This window comes from Nelumbo lutea, chromosome 4 (assembly GCF_056320005.1).
Source record: "Nelumbo lutea isolate HS-2025 chromosome 4, American lotus-T2T, whole genome shotgun sequence".
Taxonomy (NCBI): domain Eukaryota; kingdom Viridiplantae; phylum Streptophyta; class Magnoliopsida; order Proteales; family Nelumbonaceae; genus Nelumbo; species Nelumbo lutea.
Window position 1 is genome coordinate 18,881,074 of NC_142687.1, and position 25,172 is coordinate 18,906,245.

The window sequence follows — 25,172 nt, forward strand, 5'->3', positions numbered from 1 at the left end:
TTTATATTAAAGGATATGTACAATTACAAGAATGCTCATAGAGGGCTGAAAGAGAAAAAAAATACAAGTGCTAGAATTTCCACACTCCCCCTCAAACTAATGCGTAGACATAAGCATCATTTTGCCCACAAGAAAGAGGTGTCGAGCCCTAGTCATGGCCTTGGTGAATATGTCAACAATTTGCATGTCGATGTAATCTTGTTGGCACTTGTGTTATTTGGATAGAGAGGAGTAGGAGTGGGAACATAGTTGTCAAGGCGGCGCCTAGGCGACAAGGCACCCTTTGAGGCTTGCCTCGCCTAATCGCCAAGCAGTTTTGTACTATGTATTATAAAATGCTTTTTTATTCTTTATTTTTTGACATTATAATTATAAAATAGGCACTATTAAACTAAAATATTCATTTTGTGTGTTTATATAGTAATTTGTTTTTATTATTTTCTTATTTGTTAGGATTTAATCAATACAAACATTGCTAAATGCTGTATTGAACCCTCAAAGACTTTAAAACCTGAACCAGTAAGTAAGGAAGAACTTAAAATTTTGTCTAATCAACACATTTTCTATACTTTAACATGAACTCTATACTTTTCTTATGAAAATTATGAATAATTATTAAGGAAATATGACTATGGTACCTGGGGAACTACCCTAGGATCTATGTTTCTATATAAAAAAATCCATCGCCTAGGTGACAAGGTGCCCCCCCAATGCCCAGCCTCGCCTTGGCGCCTTGAAAACTATGAGTAGGAAGCTAAGTACCAAGATCCATGAAGAGAGATTGTAACCAAACAATCTCACTACAAACAAAAGACATTTCCCTATACTCACTTCAGAGGAAGACTTGGAGATTGTCTATTGTTTTTTACACTTCCAAGAGATGAGGGAATTACCCATAAAGACCCATAAAGACAAACCACTTGGCCCAATCTGCATCAACATATGCTCTCGATTGAATGGGAGAGGAGGAGAAAAGTCCTTGAGAAGTCATGCTTCTAACATAATGAATGATGGGTGCACAACAATTATATGAGGTTAAAGAGGAGCAGAAACAAACTAACTAATGACCTGAACAACATGTGAAATATTTGACCGAGTCATGGTGAGATAGATGAGAAACCCCACAAGCTGGCCATATAAGGTAGCATCTGGAAGTAATGGACCTTTAGATTTACATAACTTAACATTTAGTAAAGTTGGTTAGTTTACCAAGGTTAGAGTCATATTTATGTTGAAAAATGGAAAAATCCTGATCACTATGATGAACTTTCAGGCCCAAGAAATAGGTGAGAGAGCCCAAGTCTTTCATGTGGAAGGAATTATGAAGTAAGAACTTCAAATCATGAAAACCTTCATCATCATTCACAGTTAACAACATATTATCAACATACAACAAAAGAATAGTAATACCCTAAGATCATCTCTGAACAAAGAGAGAGTGATTAAAGGAACTCTAGCTATATCCAACAACAACATCTTAGAAGCATTCACACCATGCACGAGGAGCTTGTTTCAATCCGCATAGGGATCTTTCAGGTGATAGATTAGAGAAGAATCGTTTTAGTATCCAGGAGGAGGCTTCATGTAGATTGTCTCCTTTAACTGACCAAAAAGAAAGGCATTCTTTACATCTAACTGACAAAGTGACAAATGGTCCAAGATCAGACAATTGACAAGGCTAAGAGAACACAAATTGCGGTCATCTTAGCAACTAGGGAAAATGTTTCTTCATAATCAATGCCATACTCCTAGCTATCCTTAGGTAACTAATTGTGCCTTGTATCGTTCAAGAGATTCATGAGATTTCAGCTTGATAATGTAAGCCCAATGGCTCCCAATGATGAAGGCATATGGAGGAGTAGGCACAAGGTTCTGAGTATCATTCTCATGAAGAGTCTTGATCTCGGCATCCGTGGCTTCTTTCTAATGAGAATTTTTTGATGGCTTGCTGGTATGAATGAGGAATACCTATAGAGGATAAAACAACAGAGAAAGAACTATGGCTTGAAGGAAAACCATAGTGATCAAGAGGTCGAGAAATACATGTAGAACGACGAAAAGGAATGGAAGAAATAGCATCTGAAGTGGAAGTATTTGAGGGAGAAAATTGACTTACAGAAGGAGCAAGAGGATGATGTTCTAGACCAGGTGGAAAGGGGGGTCGCAGGTGGAAGGTCTAAAACACATAGCCACTTGCAAGTGAAGATGAAAAGATCTTTCACAGTAGATGGAGGAACATCCTCTATACTGGAGGTGTATGCCTCAAGCATCTCTATTTTCTTAGTGCCTCACCTAGAGGTGCACCTCCAGGTGTACACTTCAGTGTCTATTAAAACACTGGTATTAAGACACCTATATTTTAGCCTTGGAGATTTAAGATTATATTATAAGACATGTTGAGGCATTCTTATTTTTTGGTAAATAGTAAGAAAATTTTATTAAACAACAGCAGAGATACAATGGTCCAGTGAGAGGTGAGAGATGCAACCTCTCCAGAAATACAACAGGTTAGAACTGAGCCCAAAGTAAGTGTTCCCTAGAGACCCCTTGTTTAACTAGAAGTGTTTTCCATTCCATTAGCTGTCCTTTGCCACTGAATTCTTACATTCATGTTACTGACCAGCCCTTTGAACTTCTTTATCTCCTCCGACCTTGCTTTCTCCGGTTCCCTCAACCATCCAATCACCCCTTCAATGACATGTTGAGGCATTCTTAGTACCTTTATTAGTTGGGGTTTGATCTCACTCGATTTGGATAATCCCGACAAGCCTTTAGTTTTCTTCTCTTTTGATTTTAGATGTCTAAAAGATTTTATGTAATGGATTTGTTACCCTTTTATGGAACTTGAGAATAGAATGAATGAAGCTTTTAGTCTCTCTTCTCATTTCTTGGAACTTGGAAGCCTTTGGTCCTGCATAAATCCATATTACCCAACAGAAGAAAAGTTTGTGAAATTCTCTAATTGCGTTGGTTATGTTTTGTAAGAAAGCATGGAACTGTTTGACACGAGAAGTTATGACTCAGAATACTAACATTAGTGATTCTCATTAATGTGCAGAACATTTGTTAGTCAACTTATTACAGGATATCTTCCCAGTCTCATTCTTCTGTTGTTTCTGCAAACTGTTCCTCCCATCATGAAGATCTTTTCCTCCATGCAAGGATATATCTCCCATAGCCAGATAGAAATAAGTGCTTGTAAGAAAGTACTCTGGTTTACCATATGGAACATTTTCTTTGCAAATGTATTATCTGGATCAGTGCTATATCAAATCAATGTTTTCCTTGAGCCCAAGAATATTCCAGAAAAGTTGGCTGTAGCCGTTCCAGCACAGGTGAATACATATTTCCAATTATCGTGTAGAACTTTTTTAATCAAGGTGGATACACAATTTATTTCAATTTATCCTGGTTAGCATGTTCTCATTTTCCTAGTGTTCATGAATACTTTGTGATATTGTAGTCATGGACCTGAATTATTAGCAATGTTTCTGGAAGAAAGTGCTTAGTCTGGGGCTACAAGACTGTAGATATGCTTAGGGCCTCATAACCTGCCATTCTCCATGTTCAGAAGATTAGGAAGTCAAAGGCTACTGAAGGAGTCATGTCCAAGAGACTTCTGTTCCAAGATTAGTGTGATAAGCTGTCTATTATTTAATTGGCAAAACATATGTCTGAAATAGACAAACATGCTTTTACGGGGACAGTTAAGGGATCTTGAGAAGCAATCAATTGTTTGGGCTGGGGTTAGGTGTCAGTGGCCAGCCTATGTTGGGGGTTAGGCTCTTTTAGGTGATATCTTTGCTAAAGGACACAACTGAAGGAATTAAATATTTCTTGGTGGTTGGAAGATGATCAGTTGATGCTGAATTTCAGGAAACCAGAAAAACTTGGACTTGCCTGTTCCAGCCCCAAAAGCCTTTCTAATCTCACAAAATAATCTTTGGATCTTTGTAGAAATCTTTTAAACTATGTAAGAAGGATAAGTGTGGCTAATGGCTACTAATGATTTTTAACTACAAACATTCCTGAGAAGTGAAAACAAACTAAACATGAATAAGAACTATGTGAAGGGATGAGAGGTCCTCCCATGGACGCCCAAAGATTGCGGAATAAGGGGCGAATTTCAAAAATTTTTCTCTCCCTTCAATTGGGAATCACATTCCCTATTTAGAAAATCATATTTTCAAGGATCAATCTTGAACCTTAAACTGAACCAGATCTGGACCAAAAGGAATGGGAGAGAATAATACCTGATACGGAGAAGTAATATCTCCCAACGAAGGTGTTCACGCCCAAGGAAGGATCCAAAGACTGCTCCCACTGAAGATGACGCAGTGTAGGATGGAGCAGAATCAGCAGTGTTCTTCCCCAAGAACTCTGTCCTTCGCAAGAAACAGTAGGATGGAACGTGAGCACAGCTTCCTTTTCAATCCTTTCTCAAAGAACTGATGTCAAGATCCAATCTTGACTTCTCCCACAGCTGGAGATCGAACTGGCAAACAGGGCGGCAAGAGCAGGGATGCGGCAAGAGAGTATTCGCAGGGTGCAGAATTCTCTCTTCTTGATTTCAGCACTAAAGAGGATCTGATGTGTTTCTTGGTCTCTCTCAAGGCTGCCACCCCCTCCTTCTTTTGTTAACTTAAAAGATTAGCTCCTAATCCCATTAGGAGGTGCTTATCCAAATCATATTTGGATCAGCCTTCTCTTCTAGTGATAAGGATAAACCCTTATCTTATCTGCAGATTAGATTAGCTTTATCCTAATCCCATTAGGAGGTTTCTAGATCTGAATCACATTCAAATCTGGACTCTCTGAGTGGATAGGATTAAGACCCTATCCTATCTGCTAATCCATCTCAGAATTCGCCCCTTTAATTAACTAAATAAATAGCCCAGTTCGAAATGGGCTTTAGGCCCATTAAGCTTATGTGCTCACTTAACCTTCCTGACTGCTGCCCAGTTGGGCTTCCTTGTATGGCGTGGGACCCAAGCATTGATCTACACATCAACCACATGGGTTCGGCCCAGCCTTTGTTACAAGGCCTGGTCGAATACACTGTTAAGATAGTGCACCCCCTGAAACCCATCAAATGGGCTCTATGGGCCCAACACTTACCCTAAGTGGTCCCTGGGCCAAGCCACCTTGTAACACCCAGGGACTGTGGGCAGATGCAAGATTAGCTCATTAGGTATTATCCTCAATGGTCTTACACTTAACCTCTCAGCCCTTAATGATCATACACTGCCCGACAAGAGAGGACCTCTCCCTCGGCTGCAAGGAACAGTGTTGCACTCTCCACTTATATGGATCCTGGGAATTAAAACCTTTTTGCAAACATTTTAGAAACCATAATATATATACTTTTATATCTCATATAAAATATACTTTGCAAAACAAATCTCAACGGTTGAAATCGGCTGCCGGCAGTCTTGGTTTCCAACAGTGAGAGTGCATCCCCGATCATTACCTTTGTCCGACAAAGGGGCTGATCCTGTCACTATGATCACCCACTCAGATGAATTCTCGGATTGTCCCAACATATCTAGGTTTTGACCCCCGCTAAGGATCTCACTGATTGGTACATCAAAGACACCCCGATCCGACACCTAGTGCAGTATCATAATCGAGTCTAGGGGTCGGGTGTAACTTTCCAGTTTTGCCCATCAATCTCCAAGGTCCAGGGCAGTATTGGAAATCTGGTCCAATTCAAAGATTCAATTAATCCCACACTGTATGTGCTTAGGGTCTCACCCCGGTAGCTGAGACAAGCCACCTCAACCGACTTGGTGGCACCACAGTGTCAGCCTTATCAGGATAGGTCTCCCCAGACCGAACCACTGGCTGTGAACATTCTAAACTAACACGAGTCTCAATAAGTGTCCAGTTTAAGGGTATTACACAGAAACATACCAAGGGAACATGAATCAAATATGCACTTTTATTCATTTACAATAAACTCATAAAGTACATCAATTTTGATTGAAGCTAAGGGCATACAAAACTGTCTAACACTATGTCCAAAGATGGTTAGTGCTACTTACGATAAACAACATGGTAAATGGATGTTTCTGGATTTGGGTATTAAAATTTATTTTCCTGATATAAATTATCATTTTACGAAGATTCAAGATTAATATGTATGTTATTGGGTGCAGGCATCATTCTTCATTGCTTATGTTGTCACATCTGGCTGGACCAGTCTATCATCAGAACTATTTCGTATGATCCCTCTCATTTGGGATTTTATAAAAAGACATTGTTCAGGAAGTTATGCAGATGAGTTTGATGTTCCATCCATTCCTTATCGCAGTGAGATTCCTAGAATTCTCTTTTTTGAGCTTCTTGGCATAACATATTTCTTTCTGGCTCCATTAATTCTGCCTTTCCTCTTGGTTTATTACTGTCTTGGATATATCATCTACCGGAACCAGGTTAGTTGGATACAATTCAGTGTTTTATTTATTCATATTATAAATGTATTCCTGGTTTCACTTTGAAATGGGTGTCCATATTCGCTTCTAGGGTTAAGTACCTCTTAGTGCAAAGTTTCCATGTGACATTGTGGTGACAATTCATGCCTTGATTTTCTCCTCATACAGTGATCCTGTAATTAGTGGGTGATATTAAATTAGTTTGGACCATCTAAATCATGACCTGGTCATTTACTAATGGTCAAGATCAAATTGAAGTGACATTTTTTAATCCACTAGTCTAAAACTAGTAAGGTAGCTGCATAAATCAAATAGAGGTTGAAGGAGACTCCTTGCTGGTAGTGGGTTGAATGGTGAATAATAATGAGGGCCCTTGGATGTACAGGCAGCAAATGAGGGAGATCAAGAGGCTAGCAAGAGAAGTTGAGGCTTCCTTTTAAGTGGGTCAATAGATTAGCAAATTCTATGGCAGATACTTTAGCAAAGCAAGGGGTGTTAAGGGAACACTTCTTTTGGGCTAGTTTGTACACAAAAGAAAAACGGGTGGCTCCAGAAGTGAGCTACCATTTTTTTTTGAAGAAGGTGAAGTTATAGTATCATTAAAATAGACAAAAAGCATGTAAACAAGTTTCTGTACACAGGGATTTACAATAGCTGCCTATGCAGTCCACCCCCAAACCCTACTTTACAAAAAGGTTATCATAAACCAAAAATATAATTCCTATCTACAAACAGTTTGTTCACATCATGCCAAGAACGTTTTCCCAAATTCTCTGGAGGTTGTTCCTAAACATTCTGTTCTTGTATTTTTACTCTTTGTTGTACTTTAGTTTCTTCAGTCTGTATATTAAGGACAGATTGGTCCTTTTACCTTTTAATATAATTATCTTTTTCTTGGGTGTCGACTGACACTTTTGGCACACCCACAAATCTGCTGCTCTCTCTGTTCTACGGTTTCAGATCTGACTCTGACATAGTATTAGAGCAGGTCACAATCTGGTCTGATCTCTCTGTTCCATGCCAGTTTTCCCCTCTTAGTGAGACCTTCAACTCTCCAGCCCTTCACAAAGTCCACTGATTCTGGGCAGCAGCTTTGTACTTCAAACAAATTCCCAGTTGTAGACCATGCCTTAGAAGAAAATCTGCAACGTAGCAGCAGATGGTTGACTGATTCATTTTGCTCCTCACATAGAACACAGATGGTGGACCAGCAGTATACCCTTCCTTGCTAAGTTGTCTCTAGCGAATATTAACCATTTTTGGATGGTTTTGGAGTTTCAACTACATTGGGGCTAGTGCCCTTGAAAGTTTAACAAATTCTCAACCCAAGTTGTATCTCTGGTTTGGGGCCCATCACAAATGAGGGCCTTTGCTTTGGCTGAGTTGACACATGCTAGATTTTTATGGTCTCTTGTTCTCTTTTTCTTTTCTTTTTTTCTTTTTTTTATTCTTGATATTCATTATTACAGTAACAAAACATATGGATCACCCTACAATAAGACTACCATGAGAACCATTATTGAATATAACTTAATGTAACAAACATGGAGCACAACCAATCCAATGCATACAAACTGGATGCAAATAACCATAGGAAAGAAACAGAGCCTTAGTGTTCAAGACAACAACCAGAAAATATGTATATGCCTTGGTGTTTAGGACAGAGATCAGAAAACATGTTTAGAGAGTCCAAACCATTTATAACAAGGTGTGGGGGGAAATTGCAAATTATTTCTATTGTTAGTTGTTACTAGTATAATGGGTTTTGATTTTGTAGTCGTTTCTGTTTCTCATGCTTTGCTAGTTGATCTAGTATAGCAAGTTTTCTTCTGCCTTTTCACTTTCTTTTCATTTTGTACTTTTCTCATCAAAGAGTTGATGAGAAAGTTTTGTCCTATTTTGCATAATTCAACAATATTTTCTTTGATACTGATTATATGATAGTCATTTGTCATTAAACACCATAGAACTTGTTAAATACACCCTGTGCTAAATGCTAATTGTAAGCAAATCTGGTATGCAGCTATTGAATGTTTATACACCCAAGTTTGAGACTGGTGGAAAGTTTTGGCCTATTGTGCATAATTCAACAATATTTTCTTTGATACTGATGCAAGCTATTGCGATTGGAATATTTGGTCTAAAGAAGCTTCCTATGGCATCAAGCTTAACTATTCCTCTTCTTATTCTCACACTTCTGTTCCATGAGTATTGTCAGAAACGTTTCTTACCCATTTTTGCTGCTTACTCTGCCGAGGTATGCTTACAAAGTAGTAATTTATCTTTTCATATGCTGACTTTATATGTGATTGGTTGTTCATATAAAATTCTAATTGTTTTGGAAGACTATCATTTGTTAAAATGTTAATCATATGCAAAGGGATGAGCTTTTTCCTAGTAGTTTTTATATGGGTGCAAGAAAATGCCATTAGGACTGTTCAAGAGCGCTTGTAAGCCTATCCAAACCTTTTTAGCTCCCAAGGCATGTTTGATCTCAGGGACATAGAAGGCATATCTATTAAGGGCAACACCATGCCTCAGCTAGTAATTAGTGAAATTTTGCTTCATGTGGGAGCAAATTTTCTTCCACCATATATTCCAGTAAGTATTTTCAGTTCAAGTTAATGGAAATTACTTGTAATCCCAAGGACATTATCTCATTTGAATATCATGAATATGACAAAAGTACTACCTCCCTCTAGACTAGAAGCTAGAAAACTGGGGACAACAAGGTTTACTGTCTTGTATGTTCTTGTCTGGAGGTTTGATGACCTAATGACATTGTCAATGGGCACAAGTGTTCCTTTCTAAGCTAAATATCTATTGTATGTTATCGAAGGTTTAATGGCCCCCCCCACCCCACCCAAAAAAAAAAAAAAAAGAACATAAGAAAAAAGATATAATTTAACTTCCCCCCTTTCATAAAGTTTATTCTTGTAGTGTGGTTAGATAGAAGAACGATTTCCTATAGGTGTGATAATCAAAAGCAGACTTGGCTAACTAGGGAGGCATATTCCAAGAAGAGTAGGATTGGATATTATCCTTCGGAGATTTATAACACACATTAATGTCCATTGGGGGAGGACTTCCTGATGAAAGGGATTTGAAATAAGCCTGTCCTGCCAAGCGTTGTGTTGGGAAGTATTCCTTGGAAAGATAAATAATTGCATGCTACAAATAGGAGGCCAAACATGTGCCTTTCTCCTCGTTTGTGCTTCCTTTGCAAAGCAAATGGTGAACCTTTCTCCCATTTACTACTTTCTTGACCCTTCATACTTTATGGTTGGGAATACTTCTGCCCTTTTTGGGTGCAGATGGGTCCCTCCTCAAGATGTGGTAAGTCTCTTTAGCTCAAGTTTTCTGAGGCAGCGAAGAAAAGAGGGAGAGTTATGTGGAAGGTTGTTGGAGCATCAGTGGTATGGACTATTTGGGAAGAAAGGAATGGGAGAATTTTCAATGAAATATGTAGATCCAATAAGGATTTAATAGACACTATTAAGATCAAAGTGGCACATTGGGTAAAGACAATGGAAATTTTCCAAAATTTCTCAATGAATGATATGGTAAGAACATACATGGGATGAAGTGGCACAATTCTCTAAGGAAAAAAGATAGGCTAGTTATGGAATGGAATCTCCACCAAGCAACATGTTAAAGCTGAAATTTGATGGGAGTTCTATGGGCCAATGTTTTAAAACACAGAGGTGTGATGTGAGACATTCCACTACATAGAGGTGTGAGGTGTAGTTCAGAATGTAAGAGGCGTAAGTCTCCTTAAGAGGATGGGGATGAGGAGGAAGAAGAGGAAGAAAAATATCATTTTTCTATTTTTTTAATAACAATCTTTTATATTAAGAAAAATGAAGATGCATAGCACTAGTTGAAAGGGGCCCACTTTCTTTCCCCTTATCTTCCCTTCCCTTCCCTTTCCTTTTCTTTTCTTTCTTTTTCTCTTTTTTACTTCTCTTTCTTTCTTTTTCTTCCCCTTCCCTTTATTTTCCTTTCCTTTTTTTCTTCTTTTTTCCTTTTTTTCTGTCTTTTTACATGAGGTGCATGAGGCATACGCCTCTAGCATGCGTCATGAAAAAAGCGTATGGCATATGCCTCAGGGCGTTTTGGGGGAGCCTCGCCTCCAAGCATACACCTCCCACACCTTTGAAAACACTGCTATGGGCAATCCAGGGCCGGCAGGTATTGGGGGCCTGTTTAGAAATTCCTCAAGAAGGGTAGTGGCCATGCACTCAGGACCCATTGGAGTGGAACTCTCTGAAAGCTGAATTGATGGCCTTATTACAAGGCCTAAGATTAGCAAAGCAATCTGGCTTCCTCTACTTGGAAGAGGGGGATTCAAAGCTGATCATCACTTGGGTAAAATGCCTATGCTAAGTTCCTTGGATTTACAGGCATGCCTACATTTGGGTTAGAAGAACTGCAAATAGGATGGTGGATTCATTAACAAAACAAGGAGTCAATAGACTTCAGCTGTTTTGGGTGGTTGAAACATCTAAACCTGATGTTCTAAACATCTTTCATATAATTGATAAAATCTTCTTTACTGATCAGAAAAAGAAAGGGTGCAGGTCTCTAGATTATTCCTGAGATGCAAATTCTAAGTCTAGGACATTTAAGTAACAGAACTACAGGGAGTGCTGCCTACAAAATAGGCAAAGGATATCATCAATACTTTCCTATGTTGCATAACACAGCCAAGGTTTAGTGGTTTGGTCTTTCTATGAAGAGCTGGAAGAGGGAGTGGTGTTCTAATTCTAGAGTCACTTTAATGGTCGAAATATATACACTTTCTTGTCAGATTTATTTAAGAATTGTTTAGAGAGCATAAGAGTTAGATATATACTTGAAGGAATAGCTTTTGTTAGTTTATTTATTTGTAGTGTTTTAAAAGCAAAAGTTGTAAAAAAAAATGCAAAGGGCTTTTTGCACCCAAGGCACAAAGCACGAAGTTGTAAAATTTCACACCATGCTCCTTTTTGAAGCAAGGTGTGAACATCAAAAAAACATCAAAAAATGCAAAAGAAACTTAAAAAATAAACCAAGAAAATATTAAAAACAGTACTAATTAAAAAAATGTAAACTTTAATTTTAAAATAAATGTTTTAAAAAGCTTATTATCTCAATTGAAATTCATAAACATAAATGCAAAAAATAAATCAAACTTAACATATAAAACATATTCAAACACAATAATTTTTTTCAAGCTTTTGGCTAATGTGATGTTAAACATCTTTCGTTCCTAACTCTACAAGTATTTTTGTATCAATCCCCTCGAGACAAGCCCAAACAAGTCTATGTTAGGGTCTTAACTAAGGTGTGCACCTTAGCTAAGGCACAAGATGCACCCTGCACCAACATATGTGCCTTTTGACATGTGGCTTGTGGGCCTAGGTGCACTTTTTAAATCACTGTTTATTTGTTTATTTGTTCATTTGTGTCTTTTATTTCCTATTTATTTATTTATTTTTTGGTAAGGGTGGTGGAGGTGGCTGGTTATTTCCCAACAAGATCCATTTGAAGGTAGGTGTCTGTTCCCTTCAAGAGTTGCTTTCCTTGGAGTCCGCATCTGATACCCAGACACTACCCACAAGACTCTACAACTACACGTTGGGAATCAGTCCCCATAATTGACAATATACAAGTACGATATATATCCCAATGTGTGGCTGTAGTATCTTTTGGGTGGAGTGTGGGTAGCAGATCCAGTCACCTTTCCTTGTGAACATGTGTCTCAAGGCCCTCAACAGAGTGAAGATTTGTTGGTTCATCTATTGCTGCATTAAAGGATTATCAAACCAGATTGTCCCTTTAATTACCAGTATGATAGGATCATATTAGAACGTTTGAAACCCTCTTGGTATTTTGTTCTGTGTCTTAATTAGATTATTAGAAGATTCATATTATTGGAATATCTTAAGACTGTTCAGTCAGATAGGGTCTTGGGGATTTTGAGTAGCGACTAGGGTTGGTGTGGGTCCTATCTAGATGGTGATTGTGCTTAAGATCGCTACTTATTTTTTGATGGTGGATGGCTCGCCTCAAGGAATAGAACTTGAAGCCCAAAACATGCTGTTGAGAGAAGTGGACTCTTTTCCTCTATAGTGGGTCAGCACTTATTTGTACCATTTTGTTTCAAGGTTTAGTTCTACTAAGTTTGAGCAATTCGATGTGATAGTGCATAGGGCTGCCAATGGACCAGATTTGGGCTGGAGGAGCGAGGGTGCTGTGATTTGATGCCTCAGCCAAAGCAAACGAGAGGCTGCTGCTTCGTTGCCCTGTACCCACATTTGCCATTCCACATACACAGGGGTGTAACGAATAATTTTTTTGACCACGACTACTTGCATGATCGCATCAACTACTGAACTGTGAATCCTTAAGCAAACCAGAATAATCCTACTGACTGATGAAGACTTTCCAATGGACACCAAAAAAACTGAAGTGATTCACGGAAAGCCAGTTTGAATTTGATACGTCATTTTTATATGATACATGTCATCCTTGGGTAAACATCCTTCCAAGTTGCAAGAATCAAGTGCACATGGACTGATCCTTGCTTCCTTAATCAATAAAATTAGTAATGGTTAGTGTAATTGTTGGAGTGTGTTGTAAAATGATATCAGACGCGAGAAAACAGAGGAAGAAGACTCTGATTTTTTATTAAGATAGATGGCAAATATATATATATATATATATATACATACAAAATAACCGACTTAGACAAGTGGGCCAATTTGGCCAGCTGTCAAGTGATTGAGGTCCAGCTGTTGAATGGTTGTTAAATTGCAAGAAGCTTTTTGTTACGACTGTTATAACAACAGTCTTGTATATGCTTACTCCTCCCCTTCAAGTTGGCGCATGAAGAACTTGAATGCCCAACTTGGGCACTAGATGATGGAACTTGTCGGATCCAAGAGCCCTTGTAAAGAGGTCAGCTGGTTGAGAGCTGCTAGGCAGATGGAAGGTCTTTGTTTCACCACTTTGGACATTTTTGCGTACAAAGTGACAGTTGATGTCTATGCGTTTAGTACGCTCAACGGGATTAGCAGCTATGTGAAGTACTGCCTTGCTGTCACAATGTAATTGCATAACGGGGATGTTGATGGTTAAGTCATGAAGAACTCTTTTCAGCCATAAGAGTTCAATAGTGGTGGTGGCCATGGCACGATATTTAGCTTCAGCGGGGGACCGAGAAACAATAGTTTGCTTTTCAGTCTTCCATGAGAGTGGCAAAGATCCATCAACAAAACAGAATTTGTTATTTTGCTTTAAGGTTGTCTTCATCGTGCGTTGCCATATTGGGAAGTTTTTGTAATTTGCAAACCTTGTGAGTCCCTTCTTTGGCAAACCCTTGAGGGATGGTCATATAACTTCTTCATGGAGGTCACCGTGTAAAAAGGCATTGTTAACATAAAGTTGGTGTAGTTCCCATTGTTTGATGGCTGCAACGGCCAATAGGCATCGTACAGTCACTAGTTTTGCTACTAGAGCAAATGTATCATGATAGTCAAGACCTTCAACTTGTGTATAGCCTTTGGCGATGAGCTGGGCTTTAAATCGTCCAATGCTACCATCAACTTTGTACTTGATTTTATATATTCAATTTGATCCAACTGTTGGAGAGGAAGAGAGAAGATGCAGCCGCTCCTACCAGAACTTCCCAATCTCTTCCAAACCTGAACCACCCTCCTTTAAGAGTTACAAGACACCTTCCAACCACAGAGCGCCACACCCAAACCTTCACCTTTACCTGTACCTTCTAAAATCTCTAATCGGCTAGGGTTTTGGGCAGCAACAGAACAACACCGCTTCTTGGCAATATCCAGCCAGATTTAAACTCTCCAAACCCTCTACCAATTAGGCCTGGGATCCTTTGAACTATAGAGAATCTATCTCTCCATACACTCTTAATCTAAGGGTGTATGGGAAAAGAAGAAGAAAGAAAAAAAAGGAAGAAATAGACCTGCTCTGATACCAAGATGTGAATCGGTCCTCAAATATTAGGTGTAAATTTGAAGATTAAAAGAAAAAAGGAAGAAGAGAAGTAAGAGCAGCAACACAAGAGAAGAAGATGGCGAAAAGAGAAGGAAGAAGAAGAAGAATCGAATTATCTTCCCTTTCTCCTCTAATCCTTTTTCTTATTAAGAATTAAAGTTAGAGTAATGACAAGTATGCCCTTAAGTGGGAGGCCAGCTAGGCAGTAACATAAAGAGATTAAACGAAAAGAAATAACAGGCCCATTAAGAGAGGCCCATTAGCCAACAATAAAGAGAAGATATTACAAGAGAAGCTACTAGGATCCATTCGGCCCAGTCTCTTTACACTCCCCTCAAGCTGAGCATAGATGTCAATCATGCCCAGCTTGCCTATATAGTGTGTCATTTTCCCTCTTGGAACTCCCTTGGTCAAGATATCAACCAATTGCTCGTCTGATGTGATGAATGGAAAACAAACTTCTCCTGAGGAAACTCTTTCCCTTATAAAATGTCTATCAACCTCAATGTGCTTAGTTCTGTCATGTTGAACAGGATTATGTGCGATGTTGATAGCTGCTTGGTTGTCACAGTAGAGCATCATTGGCTTCTCGTAGTCAACCCCCAATTCTTCTAGAAGGGATCGTAGCCACAGTAATTCTGACACACCATGTGCCATTGCCCTGTATTCTGCTTCAGTTGAGGATCTAACAACTACATACTGTTTCTTACTCCTCCATGACACAATGTTCCCAGCGACCAGAGCACAATAACCTGAGGTGGATCTCCTATCATCAATACATCCTGCCCAATCAGCATAGTGAAAGCTTCCAGCTTCATGTGTCCATGTTTAGCAAACAGAATACCTTTCCCTGGAGTACCTTTCAAGTAACACAGAACCCTTTCTACAGCAGCTAAATGAGTATCTCTGGGAGAATGCATAGATTGACTAATAACACTTACTGCATAGGAAATATCTGGCCAAGTCATGCAAAGATATAACAACTTCCCAAGCAGTCTCTGAAACACCCCCTTATCAAATAAAAGCTCACCATCAGTAGCAGAAAGCTTATGATTAGGATCAATAGGAGTGGAGATTGGTTTAGCTCCAAGTTTACCAGTCTCAGCAAGGAGGTCAAGGACATATTTACGCTGAGAAATGAAGATACCATCCTTAGATCTAGCAACTTCAATGCCCAAAAAATACCGAAGATCTCCCAAATCCTTGATCTCAATTTCAGAGTCGAGAAACCTTTTTAGTTTACTGACCTCTTGAGTGTCATTACCCGTGACCACAATATCATCAACATAAACTATCAAGAAAGTCACCAGAGAGCCATTTCTCTTCAAGAACAGGGTATGATCAGATTGAGTTTGTGTGTAGCGTGCAGCCCTAAACCTCTTAAACCAACCCAAGGAGACTGTTTGAGACCATAAATAGATTTCTGCAGTTTATACACCTTGCCTTACATTTCCTTCTCATACACCCCTGGAGGCAAAGACATATAGACCTCTTCATGCATGTCTCCATTCAAGAAGGCATTTTTAACATCAAACTGGTGTAGGGGCCAGTCAAAAGTAGCGGCTAGAGATAACAAAACCCTGACTGAGGTCATCTTAGCGACATGAGCAAATGTCTCAAGATAGTCAATGCCATACATTTGAGTGTAGCCCTTAGCAACCAACCTAGCCTTAAACCTCTCAACAGAGCCATCAAAGTGATATTTGATGGTAAACACCCATTTACAACCCACTAGTTCCTTCCCTTCAGGCAAGTCAACAATATCCCAGGTGTGGTTCTTATGCAAAGCATCCAGTTCAGCCATCATAGCATCCCTCCATTCAGGTTGAGATAAGGCTTCCGGTACGGACCTAGGTATCGCATGGGAAGAAACAGATGCAAGAAAATAGTAGGGAGAGAGAAGGTTGTAAGACAAGTGTTTGGAGATACAATGGGTTGTACACTTCTGCTTGCCCTTGCGAAGAGCAATAGGATAGTCAAGGTCTGGGAAAGCTGTAGATGGGTCAGAAGAAGGCTGACCTGTTACCTCAGTAATGATGGGAGGAGCAAGAGGCTCTTCTGTAGGAGTGGAAACAACCTGCCCATGTCTGAATCTCTGCCTTTGGTACCACCTTTGGAGAACAGGAGGAGGAGGAATTATAGGAGAATGAGGTGAAGGAGGAGTAATAGGAATATCGGAGGTAGGCCCAATGGGAGAAGTAGACACCTCATGATAGGACTCAAGAGGAATGGGAAGAGGAATAGCTAGAGACATAGCAAAGGGCTCTTCAGATTTCTCCCCCTCAGGAGAAATGCTAAAGAAAGGAGTCAACTCAACAAAGGTGACATCCCGAGATACAAAGCGGGTGCCACGAACTGGATCAAAGCAGCAATATCCCTTTTGTGTGGAAGCATATCCCAGAAAAACACATTTATGAGCCTTAGGTTCAAACTTGTGCCTTTGATGACTGTGAATATGCACATAGAAAGTGCACCCAAAAACATGGATAGGAAGAGAAAAAATATCCTCATTCGGGAAGAGAAGGCTAAAGGGGGTTTTAAGTTAAGGACCCAGGAGGGCATACAGTTGATAAAAAAAGTAGCAGTAAGAACAACATCACCCCAAAATTTTATAGGAACGTGTCTGTTCTTCCTTTTCGCCACCCCGTTTTGTTGTGGAGTGTAAGAACAAGAACTTTGATGAATAACCCCAAAAGCTTCAAGATAGGTGGAGAGGGTTCTCTCAAAATACTCCTTAGCATTATCAGAACGGAATATTTTGATACGAGTGTTAAATTGGGTGAGGATGAGTTCATGAAATTTTTGCACAATAACTAGTACTTTATCCCTGGATTTCATGAGATAAATCCAAGTGTAACGAGAGTAGTCATCAATAAAAAGGATAAAGTACCTGTAGCCCCTCATAGTTGGCAAATGATATGGCCCCCGCACGTCAGAGTGAACAATATGAAAAGGAAAAAGAGATCTTTTATTGCTTACTGAATAAGAATTTCTACAATGCTTTGCCAGTTCACACGACTCACAATGAAGACTCGATAAAGACACTCCCTTAAACATATCTGGAAACAAATGACTCAAAGCAGAAAATGACAAATGACCAAACCGAAAGTGACATAACAAGACTTTGTTAACAGACTCTGACAAAATTGACTCTAAGGCAACTCCATGAGGTGGTCCCAAAGCTCGATCCGATGTGTCCAACAAGTATATTCTGTTCGCCTCATGGCCACTCCCAATCATCCTTTGAGATTGCAGGTCCTGAAAAACACAATGAGTGGGAAAAAGGGTTATGCTGAAATTCATGGATTTGGTTAAGCTGCTAACAGATAAAAGGTTTGTGTTAAGTTTAGGGACATGAAGGATAGAGGATAAATAAAGGGTGTCAGAGGTCTTTATATCTCCTTTACCAGAGATGGGAGCAAGAAACCCATCAGCAAGGGATATTTTCTCTTTGCCAGAGAGAAGGTGGTATGAGCAGAAGAGATTAGACAGGCTAGTCATATGGTCTGATGCACAGGAATCAATAATCCAAGGAATTTTATGATTACCTGAAACTGAAGCATGATTTGCAGAAGCACAAATACCTGAGTGAGCAAATGCTGATGAAGATGATGTGTTGTTGCTAGAAGAGTGAGATGAAGAAACAGTTGCTTCCAAGTGATTTAGTAGCCTCCCATACTTTTCAAAATCCGCCTTCATTGCTGCCAACTGCTCAATGGTTGATTTCTCTTCATTCTCCTTATTTCCTCCTTCAGGTATTGTAGCAACATTAGCTGCCTTAGGCTTTCCTACCTAACTGCCCTTCTTAGAGGTGTTGTTATTCTTAAACCTATCAGGAAGAAGCTCAGGATGAAGCTTCCAGCAAGTGTCCTTTGTATGCCTCAGCTTCTTGCAATATTCACATGTCTGCTCCTTTTTCTCAGTAGGACCCTTTGGCTTTTCTAGCATGTGCAAAGTGTTCTGTAGGTGGACCCTGCAACTGAACCTGCCGCCTACTCTCCTCACTGCTTATCATAGCATATGCCTAGGAAAGAGTAACCTCATCTCTAGCCAGGATATTTTGCCTAACGATGTCAAGCTTAGGGTTGAGTCCAGTGAGAAATTCAAACACCCTATTTCTCTCCACCAATTTCCTATACATTTCAACATCATTCTTACTCTCTCATACAACTGTCTCCATAACATCAATTTCTTGCCATAGGGATTTCAGTATAGAGTAGTAGATTGCTACACTCTTCTCCCCCTGTCTTAGGTTCTTCACATCACTTTTCAACGTATAGGCTCTGGCTACATTCAACTTCTGTGAATAGGTCTCAGTAACACTGTCCCATATCTCCTTAGCCGAAGACATCCAGAGATAATGCTAACTTATATGAGGTTGCATAGAATTGACCAACCATCTTATGACAGTATAGTTCTCTTGCATCAATTTCTCAAATTCAGGGTCTGTCTCTTCGGGTTTCACTTTACTACCTGTGAGGTACCCGAGTTTTCGTCTACAACAGACAAATTCTTATAGACTGTGCCCAAGCAAGATAATTTGTCCCATCTAGCTTGATTGTGGTTACACCAGTCAAAATGGAATCTACCGAGCCAAGGCATAAAACCGGCACTTGCTTGAACTCACTTCCGTATGGTTCCATTAATCAAACGAAAATCAAAGAACCAGAAATTTTGTCTATATAAACTTACTTGAAGTCAAACCAGAACCCAGATGCTTGAAAACTAGGGTTTTACTATGTCCAACTGTTGGAGTGGAAGAGAGAAGATGCAGCCGCTCCTACCAGAACTTCCCAATATCTTCCAAACCTGAACCACCCTCCTTTAAGAGTTACAAGACACCTCCCAGCCACAGAGCGCCACACCCAAACCTTCACCTTTACCTGTACCTTCGAAAATCTCTAATCGGCTAGGGTTTTGGGCAGCAACAGAACAACACCGCTTCTTGGCAATATCCAACCAGATTTAAACTCTCCAAACCCTCTACCAACTAGGCCAGAGATCCTTTGAACTATAGAGAATCTCTCTCTCCATACACTCTCTTAATCTAAGGGTGTATTGGAAAAGAAGAAGAAAGAAAAAAAAGGAAGAAATAGACCTGCTCTGATACCAAGATGTAAATCAGTCCTCAAATATTAGGTGTAAATTTGAAGATTAGAAGAAAAAAGGAAGAAGAGAAGTAAGAGCAGCAACACAAGAGAAGAAGATGGTGAAAAGAGAAGGAAGAAGAAGAAGAATCGAATTATCTTCCCTTTCTCCTCTAATCCTTTTTTTTATTAAGAAATAAAGTTAGAGTAATGACAAGTATGCCCTTAAGTGGGCGGCCAGCTAGGCAGTAACATAAAGAGATTAAACAAAAAGAAATAACAGGCCTATTAGCCAACAATAAAGAGAAGATATTACAAGAGAAGATACTAGGACCCATTCGGCCCAGTCTCTTTACATTCTGAAAACGGCATGTGGATTCATAAAAAACCACATCTCTAGAGGTGAAAATGCGATGAGTAGCAAGGTAAAAAATTCTGTAGCCCTTTTGCCCATGAGGATAACCCACAAAAATTCCTTTAGTGGCTCGACTAGCAAACTTGTCCCTTGGAAATGGACGAACTTGTGTGTAGCATAAGCACCCAAAGGTACAAAGATGCCCGTAGTCACTAGTCAGGAGGTTTGTGATAGAGTACCTCAAATGGTGATTTGCCTGATAATCGCGGTATTGGGAGCAAGTTTATGAGATAATTTGCTGTAAGAAGACATTCCCCCAAAATGTTGTAGGGAGAGAAGCTTCAAACTGAAGAGCTCGAGAAGTAGATGGCGATGCTTGCGTTCAGCAATGCCATTCTGCTGGGGTGTATCTGTGGAAGATCTCTGATGAATGATACTTTAGTAGCATAATATTGTTGCATAGGCTTTGAAATGAATTCAAAACCATTGTCCAAATGTATGCATTGTACACCACAGTTAAATTGTTGCTTTACCATGGCACAAAAAGTAATGAGAAAAAACACAGCCTCTGATTTATTTCTTAAGAGATAGACCCAAGTGCATTTACTAAAATCATCAACGACAGTAATAAAAAAATGAGCTCCAGAGTGAGATGCAGTTTGGTAACCTCCCCAGATATCACAATGCACAAGCTGGAAAGCAGTGGTGGGGGATACTCGAACTGGAAATGGAATTCGTGTTTGTTTAGCACGATGGCATGAATGACAACAGAAATCTCCCGGTGTGACAGGTATACCACTGATGAGTGAGATGCGCTGTCGTGAGGCATGGCCAAGACGTCTATGCCATGTTATGTTATCTACAGTGGAAGAAGCAGCTACGTGTGCTGAAGATGACTGTGTAGGGGTTGTAAAATGGTAAGAGGCCATCACAGAGCTTGCCTACTCCAATCACTTTCTTGGGGGCAAGGTCCTGAAGAATACAGAATGATGGAAAAAATATAGCTGCACAGTTGAGCTGATTGGTCAGTTTGCTTATAGAGAGCAGATTACATCTAAACTGTGGGAGATACAGAACATTATCTATAGTATGAGAACCAAAATTCACAGACCCCTTATGAGTGGCTGAGATAGAAGTTCCATTTGGTAAGCTAACAAGCCTCTTATGACTCAAACACTGGGATGCTGTAAACATAGACTCAGATGCAAGCATGTGGTCAGAAGCACCATTGTCAAGAATCCAACTGGGAGGAGGTAGAACCTTACCAGAGGTATTGGCTGAAGCAAATTCAGACCTGTCGTTATTAAGAAGAGATAGAAGTTGATTGTATTGATTCATCGTGAACCCTAGGATGGGAGAGCTAGCAGCAGTCTCTGAGGATTCAGTAGCTGCACATGATGTAAATCGAGGTTGATGTGGTGGACCCTTAGAATCAAACCATCGGCTTGATCGATTATTTTCCCAATTCTCTGGATATTCAATTAGCTCATAACAGTGGTCTTTGGTGTGACAGTTCTGTTTACAGTGATCACAGCGCAGTCATTGCCTAGCTTGTCCATTTGAACCCGATCCTCGTCTATTTGGTCTAGTAGAGGCATTTAGTGCTGCTGCTTCTGGCTGACCAGGAGAGTTACGCATAGATATGGTGAATAGATGCTTTTCTTCTTGAGTGGCAAGAGTATAAGCACAACTCATAATAGGAAGCGGATCAGATCCAAGAATCACAGATCTAATTGAATTGGTGCAGTTTCTCTGTCTCTTTCAGCAGCAAGAATCTTTGCTGCTCCACGAGCATTCAGCTATGGTTACGAGTGTTCCTAATTCATCCCAGAGTGTCTTTAGTCTAGGGAAATAACCGGTGACTGTGAGATTTCCTTTCTGGAGAAGAGCCAGGTCCCGTTTCAGTTGATGTATACGGGGAGCGTTACTTTGCAAGAACCGTTCTTTGAGCTCCTTCCAGATTTCAGCTGCGCATAGTGTCTTGAGTCTAGTGAAATAACAGGTGACTGTGAGATTTCCTTTCTGGAGAAGAGCCAGGTCCTGTTTCAGTTGATGTATATGGGGAGCGTTACTTTGCGAGAACCGTTCTTTGAGCTCCTTCCATATTTCAGCTGCGCATTCTATGAATGCTATGCTGTTGCATATGTCACAGGACAATGAATTGAGGATCCACGAGGTAACCATCGCATTGCATTTCGTCCAAGCCGATTCTTCCGGCGATGTAGCATTAGGGCGTGGCAAAGATCCATCAACAAAACAGAATTTGTTCTTTGCCTTTAAAGCTGTCTTCATCGCGCGTTGCCATGCCGGGAAGTTTTCTCCGACGAGTGGAGACGAAACCAACACAGCTCCTGGATTGTCTGACGGATGCAAGAAATACGGTGAGCTTCCATCAATCTCCATTACCAATCTTGAAGAAATGAAAACCTGAGGATCTTGTGCCGCTCTGATACCATGTAAAATGCTATCAGTCGCCAGAAAGCAGAGGAAGAAGATTCTGATCTTTCATTAAGATATATGGCAAATATATATATATATATATATATATATATATATATATATATATATATATATATTACAAAATAACCAACTTAGGCAAGTGGGCCAATTTGGCCAGCTGTCAAGTGATTGAGGTCCAGCTGTTGGGTGGTTGTTAAATTGCAAGAAGCTTTCTGTTAGGACTGTTATAACAACAGTCGGAATATGCTAACATGTCTGAAGTCTTTAATAGAAGGGTTTTTTCTTTTTAGACTTAATAGAAGGTTTGATCTATTGAAAAATAATTTTTGGCATGATTGTCGACTTTAGTTGTAATAAAAGGAGATCAATGAATGGAATTCGACAGGTTTGATTATTCAATTCTGTTCTAGGTGTCATTCTCCTTTAGAGTGAATACTCTTTTCCTTTGAGCAATGCAGGTCGGTCACCATAGCTTAGGGAAAGGGTAAGAAGGCATCTTCCCAATCCCAGCAGGTTGGTTAAGAGATGTTTAACATTATACATCATGTCATACATGGATTGCTCTGTTGATGAATCTGATTCTATTCGTTGAATATGAAGTCCTGAGTTGGACATCATCTGTTCGAAAAAATGTCAAACTTTGCCTACTCTGGTAAAATTGGAATTTGTATTTTCTGCAATTTCTAATATTTTTGGTTAAATAAATATATATTCATATTTTCTATAATTTCTGTGTTTTTTCAGCACTTTCTACTGTTTTTTTGCTAAAATATTTGTTTTTTGGATTTTATATCAATTGCTACCATTTTTTTTTGGATTGGGTCGGATTTGTCCAATATCCTTGTCAATTCAAATGGATTGATTTGGAGTCCCATGAATTAGATTTGGATTAGATCGGATTTGACTTGGTGGGCCCTTATTAGATTGGAATGGATCTAGTCCAAATCCGGTCCATTGACAGCCCTACGTGCATTGTTTAGTGAGTGATTGGACAAAATTTGAATGTATTACAGACGTGGTCAAGGGATGGGATAAGAAAGCTTTAATCATATTTCTCTGAAGACAATATCAGGTGGATGTCCAGATGGTTTGGCCTAGGAGTCTATCATGATGGCTTTAAAGATGCATAGTATTATTCTGCACAAAGGTCAACATGCTATCCATCATATGTTTGTCATTGGAAATGTTCCGAGTGATACAAAAAGGGTTCTCATTTAGAACTAAATTCACTCAGCAGTTGTTTTTATTGGATGCAGGTCTAGAAGTTGGCAATAAAGGAGACTCGTGACTTGTCTTATTAGCCATTTGGACAAGGTTAATCTGAAGAAGGATAGAATGATAGGATCATCTAGAATATTTACTTGAGAAATGCTAAGGAGATATTTTTGTACCTTTTACAAATGCATCATAGTACACCATACATCTGAAATAGTGTAGCCTTTAGTGACACACGAGGGATCTGAGACATGATGTTGCAAATATGTGGTGTATGATGCATTTTTAATGGTACTAGGGAAAAAAGTTGTATCATCAATATTGCTCTATTGATTTTCCACTTGGTATTTTGTTTTAGTTAATTATTAACCAGACTACCACGAGTGTTTTATCCCATTTTAGTCAATTATGATCTTGATGAATTTGGTTGCAGTCCAGTAAGTCTTCTATTTGGAGTAGATTTGTTGAAATTTTCTGGTTAGATGTATGATGCCATATGGCTCATTTTAAGGAATAGAATGAATAGATTTGAAACCCAGATTGCAGGGTTAACGGTAAAATCTTAGACCGACAAGCATAGGAATGCAGTTTCTGATAGGCCACTGTGCAAGAAATTGGGTATAGCCAGGACCATCATTGGGTGATGACCCTTTAATGAGTCTGTTCAATTACTTCCTCCCTCTCAAGTCTCAAGTTGGTCATTACTATTCATAGTTTTCTTGATATAATTAATAGGGTCATGCTAACTCCTGATGATGATGGATATGGGCACTGAAACAGTATTCATGTAGCCGACCCCATATAGTTGGGACAAGGCTTAGATGACGATGATGCTCAACTCCATCTCTAATCATACGAGGGTCATTTTCAATCTCCCCCATGGTTAATTTTGTCTAGGCAACAGCGGTAGTTGCTTTTGGGTAGTTTTTGGCCATTCGTCTTTGAACTATTTTTCATCTCTATGCATGCCCTGCCCTTAATGTAGTTATTCTAATAACGTACTTCTGGTCATGTCAGATAATTATTTCTGATCATTCTGCATTATTTCTTTTTACCAGGTTCTCAACCCCTATTTTCATTAGTTTAAAGGCCCATTCACTGTACTGATTACTGAGATTGATTTTTCTGCAGAGTTTGATAAAGAAAGACAAACAAGACGAGAATGATGCTTCAATGACTGATTTTCTTGACAAACTGGTTACTGCCTATCGGGACCCAGCTTTGTTGCCAATCCAGTACTCTGAAAATCGTGACAGCCATAATTCTCCCCTTCTATCATCTACTCCATTTTGAGTTTGGAACGGGATTTCCTTTTCCTGTGCCAGACTATCCTCCACTCCCCCTTCCGTGGAAGATGCATGGTGATTTGTGGTAATGATAGTGGCCAGGACAATCGATCAAAAGTGTATTCTAACACGCTTGGAATGATGTGGTTGCTGCTGTCTTTTCTGTATATCATCGTTGTACAGGATAGAACCCTATTATGTCCATGTTTCATGTTAGTAAAGTAAGATCGATTGCTTTTGTTTTCTCTGTAAGTTGTAACCAAAGATTGTTGTATGCTTTTTAAGGAGAAAAAAACGTAGTTTGCCCAACATGATGGGTACTACTAAA

General features: G+C 39.5%; 1 protein-coding gene across 3 annotated transcripts in view; it reads left to right on the forward strand.

The window, feature by feature from the left end:
• Nucleotides 1-25,172, forward strand: part of LOC148854352 (hyperosmolality-gated Ca2+ permeable channel 2.3-like) — a 48,720-nt gene extending 23,548 nt beyond the window's left edge. For all 3 annotated transcript variants that reach the window (XM_088983779.1, XM_088983781.1, XM_088983780.1), the window contains 4 exons: nt 3,059-3,335; nt 6,159-6,434; nt 8,458-8,691; nt 24,690-25,172. In XM_088983779.1, the coding sequence (XP_088839905.1) occupies nt 3,059-3,335; nt 6,159-6,434; nt 8,458-8,691; nt 24,690-24,851 (949 nt within the window). In that variant the 3' untranslated portion in view covers nt 24,852-25,172. The remainder of the gene's footprint in view (nt 1-3,058; nt 3,336-6,158; nt 6,435-8,457; nt 8,692-24,689) is intronic.